Below are 15,193 nucleotides of genomic sequence, written 5' to 3'. Positions count from 1 at the left end.
TTTGCTCATATGCAGAGAGCATGCGGAGTACCTGCTGTGTGGAAGAGGCAAGCCCACTGAAATTTGATTTAAATGTGGAGGACAGTTATGTGTTACCGATATTACTTGGCTGACCATGAGAGGCCTCGCCATCTGAATGAGTCCTTTCACAGCACAAATGTGAATGCTCACATCCAAAGAACAATATAACCAGTTGGTTGCTTTTGTTGATTTGTTTTTTTACTGTTTCTACATTGTTTTTGTTTGTTACAGAAAGTCTAAAATATCACTACTGTAAAACTAATAAGGTGTTTTTGCAGTGAATCACAGTGAATTCTAACCACATAATCCTAATGCTTAGCTTCACTTTGCATGTTTAGCTTGTACACTCAGCCGTACAGTTTTTCTTACATCACTAACTGTGGAGGGCAGAGTTGAATCTTCAGTGAGCAAGAATTAAAACTCATAATGCAGGAGTCCCCATTATGTAGCTGTGCTGCTCTCTGCTGTTAAAGTGTGGTCACTGCACTGCTCTTCTCCTAATTGATCCTGCATGTGTTTTTCAGTGTGGGTGTTCTCATTGCTCTCGCCGCAAACCACAACATCAGCTCACAGGTCAAAAGCACTCGGCGGCTCATTAACACCAACATGAGAGACCTGAAGACGTTCGCTAACAACACGCCTGCAGTATGTCCTCACAATAACCCGTTTATTTTTGAAAAAACAAAAGCCAATAATATAATATAACTAATATCTATTAATACTGTGTGTCTCCTGCTGCAGCAAGTCGATTACCTGACAGCCCAGTACACCACAGCCAAGAACAAAGTCCTGTCAGACCTCGACAGTAAGCTCGACCCTGCATGTTTGCACACAGTGTTTGTCTGATATCTCTCACTTTACATAACTGTGCTGAACTTTCTGACCTTTCTGTGCTTCCTCACAGACATTGGCCCTTTGCTGGGGGGTAGGATCCACATTCAGCTGGAGAAATCAGTGATTCCTTCGCTGGACACCGCCCTGCGTATGGCAGGAGGTAACGTCTCTGTATAAACCTCCCGTTGAGATTACACAACTCGGACTCACAAACCAGTGTGCAAGTTCTTAAACAAAACTCAGTTGTTCTTTTTAAAAGATGTACTGTAATACACATAAAATTTTAAATTTTGTAGCAAATTTAAGTTTCTAATAAAATCAGGAGTTTTTTAAGTAGTTGCTACGGTTACAGCTAATGCCATTTAAATGCCACAACTTCTCTTGTGGGTTTAATACTAAAGACAGTCTTTAAGGAAAAGTACTCACCATTTAATTTTCATTTCTTTTTCTTTCTTTTTTCCCCTCTATGATTCTCTCACATTTTCTTTTGTCTAAAGCAAAAGTTGAGAGTGCCATCAAAGGTAAAGTGAGCTGAGTGGGACTCAGTGGTGCAGTGTTCGTAGCTGTGTCTGCAAAAGTGTTAGAAGCAGATGGTGATTCTGAACCTTTGTGTTAAGTTGGAAACTGTTTTTTGTTATAGTTTTCCTCTGTGGGTTGTGCCTCTGTGGTCGGTGTAAAAAAGCCCAGCATGCTGTTGTCTCAAGAAAAAGTAGTTTCACTGTGTGTCATATTGCTTGTTGTTTGTAGCCATGCGGGAGACCAAAGAGGCCCTGGAGAACGTCAGCTCGTCCTTGGAGGTGCTGCAGGACGGGGTGGGGAAGCTTCAGGCCAGCCTGTCAGGAGAGCGCGCCTCTCTGTCCAACACCCTGTCCGACCCCGCCTGCACGAACGGAGCTGTGTCACATACCTGTAACACCATCCGCTCCACACTGTCCCAGCTGGGAATCAATGCTGACTTCTCCAAGGTGATAAGAAGCAATATGCCATCTAATACTGGAACATTTTAACCGTGAGAAATATCTCCAGGTTTACTCTGCTTCTTTTTCCTGTCTGTCAGATCCCAGATGTTAATCATGCCTTGGCCAATGTCAATACTGTCCTGAAAACAGATCTCAGCAACATTGTACAAAAGGTTAGTGGCCGTCTCTCACTCAGCATCATCATCTTGTCCATGCTAAAACTTTTTGTCTCACCTGTCATCTTTCTTTTCTCTTATTCTGTTCATCTACAGGGTTACGCATCCTTTAACGACACGCCAAGACTGGTTAAAGAGCAAACAAAAAACATTGTTGCAGGTACACGTGTGTGTGTGTGCGTGCGTGCGTGCGCGTGCGTGCGTGCGTGCGTGCGTGCGTGCGTGCGTGCGTGTGTGTGAGCTAGAGCTCTGTTTTGTAAATGAGATAAGAGTGAGTATAAAGTGTTTCATGTTCTTCTTTCATCTCTGTCTGCATACTTGTGGATGATGAAACTGCAGCTCTGCCTCGTAAGTTTTTCTCTTCTGTGTCAGACACATTATCCCTTTTTCACTTCACCTTAAAACCCCCAGCCTTCCAGTTTATTTCTGTCTGACTTATTTATTGTTACAATTGTGTTTGTAGGAGTAAAGGGGATGCTGGATAAGATCGGTGCAGAGATCACCGGCTTCTCCAAGATGTTCCCCGTGGAAGCTTCTCTGGCAAATTTCACCATTTTCCTAAATGAAAGACACAAAGCTATTGAGTCCTATTACCCCCAAATCGATCAGATGGATTTTTACAGGTTTGTGTGTTTCTCTTTAAAAATCTATTAAGAAAATGTGAGGATGTTAAAACGTTATAGATAGAAACAAGGCTGTTAAGGTTCAGCTCTAGTTATAACACACGGTCCTTCTCACTGCTTTTAAAAAATAAATAAATAAAAAGAACCAAACTAGTTGAACAGCTTGTGAGAAATAATCTCACTCTAGGTTACAATGAATTAGGTTAAAGTGGGTAAACCTCTCTGTCTAACCTTCAGGTGGATCGCCTGCGTGGCGGTGCTCTGCATGGTCGTCTTGGTGATGGCCTTTAACATCCTCGGCCTGCTGTGTGGTAACTGTGGCTACGACAAGCAAGCTAGCCCGACCACCCGCGGCTGCCTGTCGAACACTGGGGGAAACCTGCTGATGGCGTAGGTTTCCATCACAACACTCACTCACCTGAAGGCATCACTCAGGGATCTTTTTTTCAGGGTGGAGTTCAAACTGTAAAAGTGGCTGTGATCCATTTAGCTTACAGTCATATAACAAAGGAAGCATTATAAGCACTGAGTACAGGTTTACTTTACAAAAAATGAAGACTCACAATAGTGTTCTTCAAATAAGATTAAATTTAACAGTAAATGCATGAAATAATTATAGAAAGGTCTCAAGTTCAGAGAGTTTCTTCACATTAATACTGGTTTTATCAAAAGTGGACTCTTACGGGATTATCTCTTGTGATATATGGTGGGAAATAACAGCAAAAATATTATTTTTGTCTCTCAGAGTCTGTTTTTTACTCTTGCAGTGGTGTTGGCTTCTCGTTTATCTTTGCCTGGGTGCTGATGGTCATCGTTACCACCCTGTTTGTTGTCGGGGGCAATGTGGAAAAGCTGATATGTGAACCTCTGGCTAACAGACAACTGTTTAAGGTGTTAACTCTCTTTTGTCTTTTATTTTTATTCTGCTGGAGATTTTATTATTTTCACCTTTTATCTGAGCCGTAAAATGGCCAACACTGCTTTCTTAAACTGTGTGTGTGTGTCTGTAGATCATTGATACGCCGTTCCTGGTCCATCCTGAAAAGAGGAACTTCCTTCCTGGGATGCTTTTCCAGAATCCAAATATTGATTTAACTCTAGGCGGCATGTACAGGTAACATTTAAGTTATCACGAAAAAGTAATGAATCCAATTTTTCTAGTTGTTTTTGTAAGAAACTCATTACCTGTAGTTAAGCAGAAAACATCACAGCACTGTGTTTGTGATGATCATGGTTTTGTCTCACAGGGAGTGCTATGACAACAACGGTCTGTATCACGCTCTGCAGCTGGAGACCATGTTCAACATTAACTCCTTCCTCAACAGAACAGTGGTAAGAGCTCTGTTACTGTATGTCACCATTACAGGTGCATTGATGGCAGAAGGTGAATGGTAGTTTGACTCTACACATGTGTTTCACAACAGTACAACAGGGACCTGGCCAAAGTGTTTGATAGTGTGCAGGTGGACCTGCAGGGCATCACGCTGCTGGAGCAGGCTGGCAGAGACAACCTCATCAACTTTGCCAACTCTGGAATTGGACAGATTGACTTTCAGGTTTATCTCACTGAGGTGAGCTGTGTGCATCTGTGGTTGTGTTTATGTTGAATGGCACGATGCACACCGTTTACTTCCTTTATATCCTGTGCACAAAAAGCCCTTCACTCCGCTTATATGCGCATACACTCAGTAAAAATTATTTCCATTATTCTGCTAATTTTATTTTTCTTGTTTAATGTAAAATATTTTGAATGCAATCATAACATCTTCCAGTTTTGTTAATATGCATAAATAAAATGCATTTAATTTGAAACAGTGATTATGCAACTTTAAAAGCTATCCCTAATAAAAATACCCCCACCCCCAAACAAACCTTAACTAAAACCTTTTATACTAACCATCTTTCATGTGTAAATTCCTGGTTTTTAGGTAAATAAAGGAGTCACTCTAATAGATCTGCTGTCCTTCTGTAGCGACCTGGAGGGTCAGGCTGACCAGCTGGTGAGTCATTAATGTCTGCACATGTGTTGTAGATCAGCATCAACATATTGTATGCATGCACGGTTACAGCCTTTTGTAGAGCAGTGGCAGTCAGAGGTCCCACTATTGCTCTCTTGTGGATGCAAAACGGGTGAAAAACTATTAGCCACGATGTCACAGTTGGTTAAAATTATGAACACTTGAGCTGCTGAATTAGTCAGGTTCTCACCACAGACCTAAAGTGAATCTTCACATCTGTCTAAATGATCTGATTAAAAGTGGATTTTTTAATTTCATCTTCATGAAGGATGGCACATCTCTGGCAGTACTTGACTTAATACTTGACAGCAGGAATGTCATATATACGTGTTAGACCGGCAATTCTAAACATATAGTCAGACACCCATGTTGAAGGAACTTAGGGTTCATGTTCACGTTGCACACATTTATGCCACGTGTTCGGGTTCTGGAGCTTGTTACACAGGGAGATGTTTGCATGTGCCCTTGTAGTGAAACTTATAATAAAACAATGACAAAATATTTGTTTTTAGTTACGTTAAAGACTCAAAATCTATTCTACATTTTCATGGGAACCTAAACAATATACATCTGTAATAACATATTGTATCCTTAAAACTGTGTTTGTTTACAGCCACGTGGTGCTCTGGAGAACGCACTGAGAGGCCATGCCAGCAGCATTAGATTCATTCACCGAGAACAGGTGGTGCCACTGGAGCAAGCAATGGTAATCAACTAACCACAGCACAAATACAAACAGCACTATTAACAGTTCAACACTTATTTCTCATAGCTTATTTTATATATTCAGCTACCAAGACGATGAAGATCACCTGTTTATTTTTCTTTAGCAGTGTCCTAGATGAACAGAGGATTTTGAATTGAGGCTTTTTTATTTCAGGCATCACAACAAAAAACGTAAATTTTTTACCCATTTTTGGGTAAAATGAAAATCATTTTGACCCCATTAATGAAACAAACTGTCAGTGGTTGAGCCAAATGCTGTTTCTGTTACTAAAACAGATACCTACAGGGTTGAGGAGGTGAGGATAATAGTATTTGAGTTAGTATGAAGCAGTGACTCTCATGTAAAAAACAACAGCACGTATTTCAGCAGCGTCTCACCCCACATAGAAGGAGAACCTGTGAGTTGGCCTAGCACAGGAAAGCTGGTGGCAAGTGGCCCAGGGAGGATTTGCACATCTGCACATACTGAATGAGGCAAACATGTAGCATTACACCTAAGCTTTTTTTCTTTTTTTTTACCATTATTTAATAGGGAAATAGTGGTAATTACGTAATCTTAATGAACAGAGAATGTCTTCAGAGACAAAACACATCTACATGGTCTGTTTTTTGCTCTGTTCCTCAGTGTTCCTTCTTTTTGTTCTTTTCTTTCATAATGTGGTGACAGAAATATGTCAGAGCACGGGTAAGCTGCTGTTGATGTGCAGCACTGTGACAGTGATTTATTTTCTTTTTTTGTGTGTGTTGTCTTAGCAACGTCCTTCATGTTGTGACAGCGGTGGCGTGATGTGATGGATGTGTATCTGTAAATAAGGAGGGAGTTGTGCGTGTGTCTGTTTCACCGTGCGACTGCTTGTGCTTTAATCTTCTCACACAGAGTACGCTGCACCAGAGTGTCAAACAGCTACAGAAGACATCCAACGACCTGCCAGTAAATATGAAAACTATTGTTATAGACCACAGATAGCAGTGTAAACAATTATTTCCTTAGCAACCTATCCACGTTTCGTGAACTAATTTCTTTTGCTTTTATTTCTCTCTGAGGTCAAAGTAACAAATGTCCTGAGTGCCATTGATGCAGCAGAGTACCTCATCGCTCATAATGCCTCCCACGTGGTGAAGCAGGTACATCGATCAAGGCTTCAACATAACATGGTGACATGGAGCATCAAAAGATAAATGTTGAACACACAGCAAAAAGCTCTTTAATCATGCCACAACAGGCAAACTTCCCATGATGCACTGGGCATTTGTGCTCCACTCCTGTCTTCTCTCAGGGGTTTTTACACCAACACTCACATCATTAAATTGTCCCAAAGTGTACGTTTTGTCTTTGTGTCCTTATGGTCTCCTTTTTCTCTCTTTTCTTTTCCCTCATCCCCCTCTCTGATTCTGCTGGAGATTTCTTCCTGTTAAAAGGGAGTTTTTACTTCCCACTGTTGCCAAATGCTTGCTCATAGAGGGGTTGTATGATTGTTGCAATATTCCCTCTATTATTGTAGGGTCTTTGCTTTATAATCGTAAGGGCTCTGAGGCGACTGGTGTTGTGATTTTGTTCTCTGGTAGCAAATGTGTTGCCTCAGAATAAAGACGACTTGTTTTTCTGTGGCTTATTAGAGTCCCATTGTAAGCAGACTGATTACATTATTATAAATATTTTTTGTGTTTGCAATCCAAACTTGATTCACTGGCCAAGAACGTCATTATCGTAGTGCTCAAATCAGGTTACATTTTAAAGAAAAGTGTATAAAGAGCTAATCTTGATCCAACAGGGAAATGAACTCCAGAGCTTGAAATCTCAATCGTGATCATAGTGAGTACTCATGAGTGTTTTTCATTTTTTTGGTTGTAGGAAACAAAGGCGTATGTGCAGGGCTTGGTGGGATACTTCAAACAGTACACAGAATGGGTTAAAAACTCTGTGAGTACTCTGCCATTTTCTCTATTGTTTTATTCAGTGTCTTTGTACAAAATTTGCAGTATAGTAAATCCTTCCTCTGCCTCTTCTGATTATCTGAGTCAGTGTTTAATTTAGTTTTAGTGTTTAAGTTTTAGTATGGTTTAAGAACTGCTGATTTAACTTGAAGTTAATGAATAAATGTGGATTCTGAAGAGAGATCAGCCAGCATGTGTGTTTTTATCCTACAGCTAACTACAGAGGTGGCCCAGTGTAAACCCATCAGCAACATTGTGGACAGTATGGAAATAGTAGGATGCAGCTTCATAATCGACTCACTGGTAAGATGTCATTGTGGTTACCTGTATGTGTGGATGTGTGTTTTCCCAGCTGTTTGCACAGTGCATGTACCTTCATGTACCTGGATGTAAACTAAAAATATATCTGTGGTTTTATGTGAACTGTTTGGGGAGCTCAGAGTTTTAGGAGGAGAACGGTGTGTTGTTCACAAACACTGAGATTAAATAAAGCCTGTTTTGTGTCTGGGCCGGGGATTTACACACACACATGGATTCTTCCGTGTTTTCACTCCTGACCCTGAGGAGTTATAAAGGTTTATGTTTTTATACTTGCTGTATATCAAGCATGCGACTTCCTGAGAGTTTAATGAGCCCAAACAGGCCAAAGACTGTGAGCAATATAAACAGGATTTTAATTTTTGCACTGCCTGCAGCTACTGTACATTTAGATGTGCTTTGTGTGTGCATGTGTGTGTGTCTGTGTGCACACATATTTTAGGCTTCTGTTCGTGAAATTCAGCTGCATAAATGTGTGACATTAGCAGTACTACAACAAGTATATTTATTATTAATTCATTGGTCCATGATGTTATTATGTCTTTAAAAGTCACAGTCCTGACATTTCATTCAGTGATGATTACAAATAAAAAGTCCCCTGATTTAAGAGTTGTTGCATATTAACAAGTACCTTAGCTCAAGCATTTGCAATTACTCTTTTAGTCTACTTTAAACTTGTACATCAGTACATTTCTAAGGTAAACATGTTTTTATGGGACTCTCTACAGCCCTAAAAAAATTAAATACACCCTTACTTCTTCAATAGGAATTAAGGTCGTCAGTTGCAGCCAGATGCTGCTACTCACTGTTAATCACTTGATTCGCTGATCCACAGCAAGTCTGAAGATCATTACAAAGGCGGACATTTTGGTAGTTTGTTGGTCTGGATGTTACAGGTGTTGTGTTAACACACATCTGAATATCCAGATGTGTGTTAACACAATGCCGCAATCTCTCAGGAATGGATGTCCCAGCAAACTCACACTCAAGTCAGGCTCAGAAGGACTGAAAGTAATCCAAGAGCTACATCTCAGACTCTAAAGGCCTCAGTTCATGACATTCAGATTAGAAAAAGACTGAGTAAGTGTGACTTCTTTAGGAAGGGTTGCAGGACAAAACCTCTTACCTCTAAAATGATCATGGCAGCACGATGAGGTTTGCAAAGTAACATCTGAACAAACCACAAGACTTCTGGAACAATGTCCTCTGGACACCAGAGACCAAAGTGAAGTATTTAATGCACAGCACCACATTTGATGAAAACCAAACACAGCAGCACAAACACCTCATAACGGCGGAGGATGGATGATGAATTGGGTTTGTTTTGGAGCCACGGGAACTGGGCATCTTCCACTTCCACTCCATCTGTGTGACAGATAAAGCTGGACTCAAACTTCTCACACAGAGTCCTGTGTTATCGGGCCAAAATTCCCAATAAATTTCATACAGGAAAAGTATCAAGTTATTGATGCTGAAGATGGTTCTACAAGTTATGGACTGAAAGGGTGTACTTAGTTTTTCACAGGACTGTATTGTGTTACAATAATGTTAGAATAATATGAAGCAGGTGGACCATAAATGATAATAATCAATAAAATAGTGGTTTCGTTGTCTTGTTGTTATGTAGAAATATATTATAACCTCCACACAATGTTTCAGTCTCTGCAACTTTTGTCAGGTACAGAGAAACGGGTACAGCCATTGTGCCAAATATGAGTTCTTATTATACCCACATTAATATCAAGATTTGAAATCTTTTTGACAGTGTTTTAGCACTAAGAGTTCAGTGTTTAGTGAAAAGTAACAGCAATGAATGAAATCGCATAAAATGTGATTACTGGTACTTTTATTTTCCAGAACACATTCTGGTTTGGTCTCGGCAGCTGCTGCATCCTGCTCATCCCCAGCATCATCTTCTCTGTCAAACTGGCCAAGTATTACAGAAGGATGGACACAGAGGACGTCTTTGAAGAGTGAGTCCAAACCTTCCTCGTTATCCTCCTGGGTTTTTTTCTGATGTAAATCAAAGCCAAATTCATTAATAATTTTCTTTCCTTTTCTCTGTCCATTATTCCTTTTCACGGACACGGATTCTCCTCGTATTTTCTCCTTGTGTTGTATCCGCTCACTCCAGCTCCTCTTACCCATGGCTTGTTGCACTTTAACATCGATAATTCATGCACTTTCTCATCTTCTCCCACACACTTACTCGCTTTTTGGAACGGGACTGTTCAGCTTCAAATCTCTTGAGCTTTTTCACTCTTTCTTCTGAAATCACGAGCTCGGCATTTTAGCTCTTAACATGGACTTTCCCATCACTGCTCGCGCTCTCTTTCTTTCCGATGCGAGCGTCGCTCTCTGTGGATCACTCCATCCCTGTCACTTTCACAGGAGTCTTCCCCTTTTTCATCTGCCCCTCCCCTCGTTCTTCTCTTGCAGTATGGCTAATACAGGTAATCACGGTGAACAGGTGTGTGATATCCATGGAAACCTTGCCATCAGGTACGAGCCGCGTGGAGCTAAATCTGACTTGCATGCTGGAGTGTTAATTGGTGGAGGGATATTTGGAGTCCTGTCAGCGTAAATTTTTATTTACCACATATAGAGATATAAAGAATTCCCTGTGTGTGTGTGTGTGTGTGTGTGTGTGTGTGTGTGTGTGTGTGTGTGTGTGTGTGTGTGTGTGTGTGTGTGTGTGCATTCAGCTCTCCCTATTCTGACACTCTGACTCGGTTCCCTCGGGCCTCTGCCCCCCCGAGCTACTCAGTCTGGTGACCCACTGGAACTCTCTCCCTGCTGATGAGGTATTGACGATCACTGATGACTCCACTAACCCTTACAGCTACGCTAACAACCAGCCATGTAAGACCATCCAGCATCCCACCATCACTACGCTGATTTCATTTTGACAAAAACATCCTTCTTTTTCCTGACTTCCCTCTTATCTTCTTCATCCATCACTGCATTCAAACATCAGAGCCCACTGAAATGAAGTTTTCTGTGATGGAGGTAACTGCTTATATCCACATGATGCTGCCACGTGTCAGGCATCCAGATTGTGCCTCAATTAGATCAGTTTTCATCCTTGGATATATGCAGTGTTCAGTCAAAGCTGCACAGGAAGAGAGAAAAATCTTTTGCTTTTGTGTTTGAAGCGCTGTTGTGTTCTCCAGTTAAAGGAAAATGAGCCTCAACAGGACAAAACAGAAGAAACCTAATGCTACACTATTTTTCTGAAACATTTTTCTTGTGTTAAGACCAAAAATGAATCAATCTATTATTTGGAAAAACAAAAAAACAAGAAAATCATTTTTTAGATTCCTGAAAGGTCCCTGGTTTAATCCTGGAAGGAGTCACGAACGCACGTAGCTCTGCATGATTGATTTGTGTTTCCTTCTGAATAACAGAGCACCCAAAACTATTTTCAAACACTAAAAAAATGTTGGAAAACTCGTGTTTTCCCCACCAGTTGTGAAATAACAGTAAAGGCCCCAAAACACAAGTCCTGGCTTTGAATGTGTGCAGGTGAAAACCTCACAGGAAAATAAATTAATAAATATTATTCTGTGTGTAACTCTCACATATTTCAGCTATAGAAATATGAATACAATTCCTGTATACCTGTGTACATGTTTACCCTCCAATCTTCAAAGATTTGTGGAAGTGATTCCCATTGTGTGGACCACAGGAAATCATTTGCTTTTTATAATCATCTACTATGTGGTTTTAAAAAAAACCCATCACCCTCACCCTGCAATTTATAATAATAGCAATGACAGTAACAGTCACAAGGTGTCGCAACAGCTCCAGATGCTCTTCCTGATGATTTGACTGATGTTCCAGTCATTAACATAAAACATTACCTTTTCTTTTCCCTCCACAGTGGACAGGAGAACTGGAACTGATCTTCCCTTTGTGGTAAGCGCTCATCTGTATCTCTTCACATATTTCATACCTGACTCTTAGTGCACTTAATTTTTCTAAAAGCTTTCTTCGTTTCCAGGATCACTGGGCTGTTTAGGCTTCCGATTCAGATCTTTTAACACTTCCAAGGACAAAAGGGAAGAACAATCGTGAACTCTGGGATGAAGGCGTCTTTCAGTAGTCCTTCAGGCCATTTGACAAAACCACTAATGCCAGCAAAATCCTATGAAGTGTTTTCTCGACCCCTTTACCATTTTATTATGTACACCAACAGCTGCATATTTAGCTGCATAGAGAATCAATTTGTACTTACATAATCAGTTTTAAACAAGGCAACACAAGTGTACAGTTTTTACACTTTCAAGTCTTTTGAAAGTTTTATATATTTTTTGTTAAACTTTGTTTTATAACATGTAAGTAGGTTTGTAGTAATAGCTTTCTTTTTCTCTGTGAATATTTGTAATATAGCTTACATAATTTGCATCAAACAGGTTTCACTTAGCAGGTGTTTATTTAAGGAATGGTTTGACAATTTGAAAAAAAAAAAAGTAGCTACTCGCTTTCTTTCAGAACTGACACAGATCACATCTCTCATGGGAATCTACCAAACAGCTGTGCAGCTGTGTTTTTGACCAAAGAGACCAAAGGTATTGAATTATTCATTTAAGCAGCAAAGCGGCAGCTCTGCTCGGCTCAGTACATCCTTGAAACATGAAGACTGCGCAGTTTACTACAAAGTGTTACAAGCTATTAAATACACACATGTGCTTATTCTATTGAATCAGCTTTTATTTAACTAAATTTAATTAAGTTCCTGTTTATGTTGTTGTTTGTTCATAAAAACTGTATGTAGGCTGTCAACTTGTTTGATCAGCTTCAAAAGTTTGGTAAGCGCTGTTTTAACAGGATTTAAGGAGCGATGACACACAAAATATCATGTTTCACCAGACTGTTAATGAGGGCCTGTTGCTTGTGTTGTCAAATAAAATTCCCAGAAGCCTCTGCAATATTAAAGGTCTGAAAAACACAACTGGGCTTGTGGTGAGGATGCAAATCTCTAAATAAAAACTCAAATCCAGTGTCGTCTGTTTTTTATTGCATAAACATGGTTCATAAATCACACGTTTCTAAATATAAAGGAAATGTTTTATTGTGTGCAAAACCTTTAAAAAATGACTTAAAAGGAGTTTGATACGTGCTCAGGAAGACACGTGATGCTCATGTGGCACATGCAGAGATGAATTATAGTTAACTAGATGACAAAATATTTTAGCTAAAATAAAATGAACTGAAATGGTACTATGAACTTTTTTAAAAGTGTTTTTTCTTATTACATCTGTCCTGATTTTCTGAAAATTGGCCTCTGACATGTGCTCCATAATAATTAAAAAGATGGAAACTAAACTGAAAATTAGAAAATCCATCCTGAAAACTAAACTGAATTAAAACAAGTAAAAAAAATAAATAAAAGCTAATTAGAAAATACAAAAATATAACTGCAATGCGCACACAGCAGCTGGAGGTAGACACAGGAAGTGATGATGGTGCTGGTGGTGTTAGAGGCAGTATTGGTCAAGTTACTTGAAAAAAGTAATCAGTAACTAATTACTGATTACTTCCCCCAAAAAGTAATCCCGTTACTTTACTGATTACTTATTTTCAAAAGTAATTAATTACTTAGTTACTTAGTTACTTTTTAAAAACACTATTTACAACCTGAATAGGTGATAAAGCGATAGATCTTTCAGCCCAATTCTACTTTTTCTGCATAATCCATCATACAAAATGTAATCAAATGGAAAAGTCTCTTTTTAAAACTTGTTTTATTAGTTTTAACCTTTTAACTTTATGCATCAAGCAAAAATTTAATTATATGCAACATTGACTGGAAGAAATTTGTTTAACATTTAAACTTATTTTGTGCACATTCCAGCACATAAAATAATTTTTTTTGTGTGTTTACACTCACTCTTTCAAATAGATGCAAGTAAAACACAGCAGAAAATAAATAAAGTCAAAGACTCAGCGGCCCTGTTGCTCTATTTTCACCTGTAAAGCAGGACTGGCGTAGGCGGAGGTTTACCCTGGTGCAGGTGTGCCGCAGCGGTCAGTTGAAGAATCCGCGAGTTTCTCTGTGAGTTTCCCATTACCTCGTTGCGCACTCGGTGCTTGCTTGGAAGTTTAGGGGTTTTTTTCGCTGTAAAAAGAAGTTTTCTTCCCACGCACGATGGACGCTAATGTTTTTGTCACTTTTTATGGAATCAAACTCAAAGTAAGGTCAGTACTTCCACGCTTTAAACGCTGCACGCTCATACTCTCTCCTGCACTCCATATATGATCCATTGTTGATCTGCACACAGCTGTTGTCACTAACGTCGCACTCGCTTACGTCACTGTCGTGAGACATTCTCGCAAAAAATCACTGTTTTAGTAACGCAGTAACGCAGCGTTCCTACGGGAAAGTAACGGTAATCTAATTACCGTTTTTGCAATAGTAATCCCTTACTTTACTTGTTACCTGAAAAAAGTAATCAGAAGTAACGCGTTACTGCCCATCTCTGGTTAGAGGTGGTGTGATGCTGTTGCACCGTATGAGAAGAGAACTAAATATAGGAAAACATGGTGCAGACAGCCCACACACACACATCCTCAGCGTTTCTTCCAGCTGAGCTTTTCCCCGCTTCATTAGGCTAACCGCCATAAAAATAAAAACTCCCAGAATGCACTGAGGCTGTGCGTGCACTTACACACTCTTTCACTCAGCAAACAAACCCGCTAGCTAATGCGGAAATTTTCAGTCTGGTCTGACTTTGAACTCAGGCTCTCCAGACTGGTGGTGCCCAAGGAATGGGAGTGCTTATGCAGTAGGGGGGAAGGGGGATATTTAAATTTAAACTACCAGGCAGTAGACCTACGCCATGCCCGCTCAATCCAAACAGCTCACAACATTAACAGCTCATGTATGCAAGAGCTGCCAACAGAGTCGCTGTGTGCATGTGGTAAATGATAAATGGACTGCTGTTTCTTGAGTTCACTATCTTTAGATAGATTCCCGGCTCTAACTGGAAGAGCCACAGGGATCAAACCGCTGACCTTCCACTTAGCAGATGACCTGCTCTACCTCCGCCCGCAGACTCTAGAGGTGCCCCCAGATGTGAGATTTGCAGTCAGACCCTCTCAAACTATCAGGATAAAACATTTTCTCCAGGTGCAACCAAAAACACTCCTGTAGTGTAAGATATGTACTGCAAGTAAAACATAATTTACCATCTTTGGAAACTTTGAGAGACATCCTAGAAGTCCATTTCAATTAATTCTGCAACAAAAGTCATCAAACATCTAAAGATTTGTTGTTTTACTGAGTCACATATCAAATCTTAAATCTCCACCAAGTAACCTGAGCCTGCAGTGTGGCTCTGGAGCCTCACTGCTCTCCCCTCCTGATCAATGGTCAATGAACCTCTTATGTGACACTGCATAATGACTTGCAGCTATTTGGCCTCATGCGTGTTCTTCAGACCTCTTAATTCTCCCTCGGCTCCCACAAGCCAACCCCCCTCCTTTTCCTGTCTTCATCTCTAAGTTTATGTTCACCCTTTCCTTCCATACGTTACTCCTTGGTGTTTTTTTAGCATACCACACGAACCTTGTGGTTGCTC

The 15,193-nt window shown here is 40.1% G+C and overlaps 1 protein-coding gene across 2 annotated transcripts in view; it reads left to right on the top strand.

Annotated features, from left to right (window-relative positions):
• Positions 1-12,559, top strand: part of prom1b (prominin 1 b) — a 30,101-nt gene extending 17,542 nt beyond the window's left edge. Inside the window, exons 5-28 of one of the 2 annotated variants that reach the window (XR_013971418.1) lie at positions 546-666; positions 763-826; positions 926-1,015; positions 1,603-1,820; positions 1,913-1,987; positions 2,087-2,150; positions 2,330-2,338; positions 2,454-2,613; positions 2,851-3,003; positions 3,381-3,504; positions 3,624-3,727; positions 3,861-3,945; positions 4,038-4,184; positions 4,542-4,613; positions 5,245-5,337; positions 6,235-6,288; positions 6,402-6,482; positions 7,210-7,278; positions 7,506-7,595; positions 9,468-9,583; positions 10,050-10,112; positions 10,316-10,472; positions 11,494-11,528; positions 11,614-12,559. Coding sequence is in view for 1 of the 2 variants with exons in the window: in XM_080880516.1 (XP_080736642.1) it covers positions 546-666; positions 763-826; positions 926-1,015; positions 1,353-1,376; positions 1,603-1,820; positions 1,913-1,987; positions 2,087-2,150; positions 2,330-2,338; positions 2,454-2,613; positions 2,851-3,003; positions 3,381-3,504; positions 3,624-3,727; positions 3,861-3,945; positions 4,038-4,184; positions 4,542-4,613; positions 5,245-5,337; positions 6,025-6,042; positions 6,235-6,288; positions 6,402-6,482; positions 7,210-7,278; positions 7,506-7,595; positions 9,468-9,583; positions 11,494-11,515 (2,053 nt within the window). In the remaining variant the exon portion in view is untranslated. Of the gene's footprint in view, positions 1-545; positions 667-762; positions 827-925; positions 1,016-1,352; positions 1,377-1,602; positions 1,821-1,912; positions 1,988-2,086; positions 2,151-2,329; positions 2,339-2,453; positions 2,614-2,850; positions 3,004-3,380; positions 3,505-3,623; positions 3,728-3,860; positions 3,946-4,037; positions 4,185-4,541; positions 4,614-5,244; positions 5,338-6,024; positions 6,043-6,234; positions 6,289-6,401; positions 6,483-7,209; positions 7,279-7,505; positions 7,596-9,467; positions 9,584-10,049; positions 10,113-10,315; positions 10,473-11,493; positions 11,529-11,613 lie in introns of both variants that reach the window. The other variant, XM_080880516.1, reaches the window with a different exon arrangement.
• Positions 12,560-15,193: the final 2,634 nt, after the last annotated feature.

This window comes from Rhamphochromis sp. 'chilingali', assembly GCF_963969265.1.
Source record: "Rhamphochromis sp. 'chilingali' genome assembly, chromosome: 4".
Classification (NCBI taxonomy): domain Eukaryota; kingdom Metazoa; phylum Chordata; class Actinopteri; order Cichliformes; family Cichlidae; genus Rhamphochromis; species Rhamphochromis sp. 'chilingali'.
This window is presented reverse-complemented; position numbering and strand designations above follow the sequence as displayed.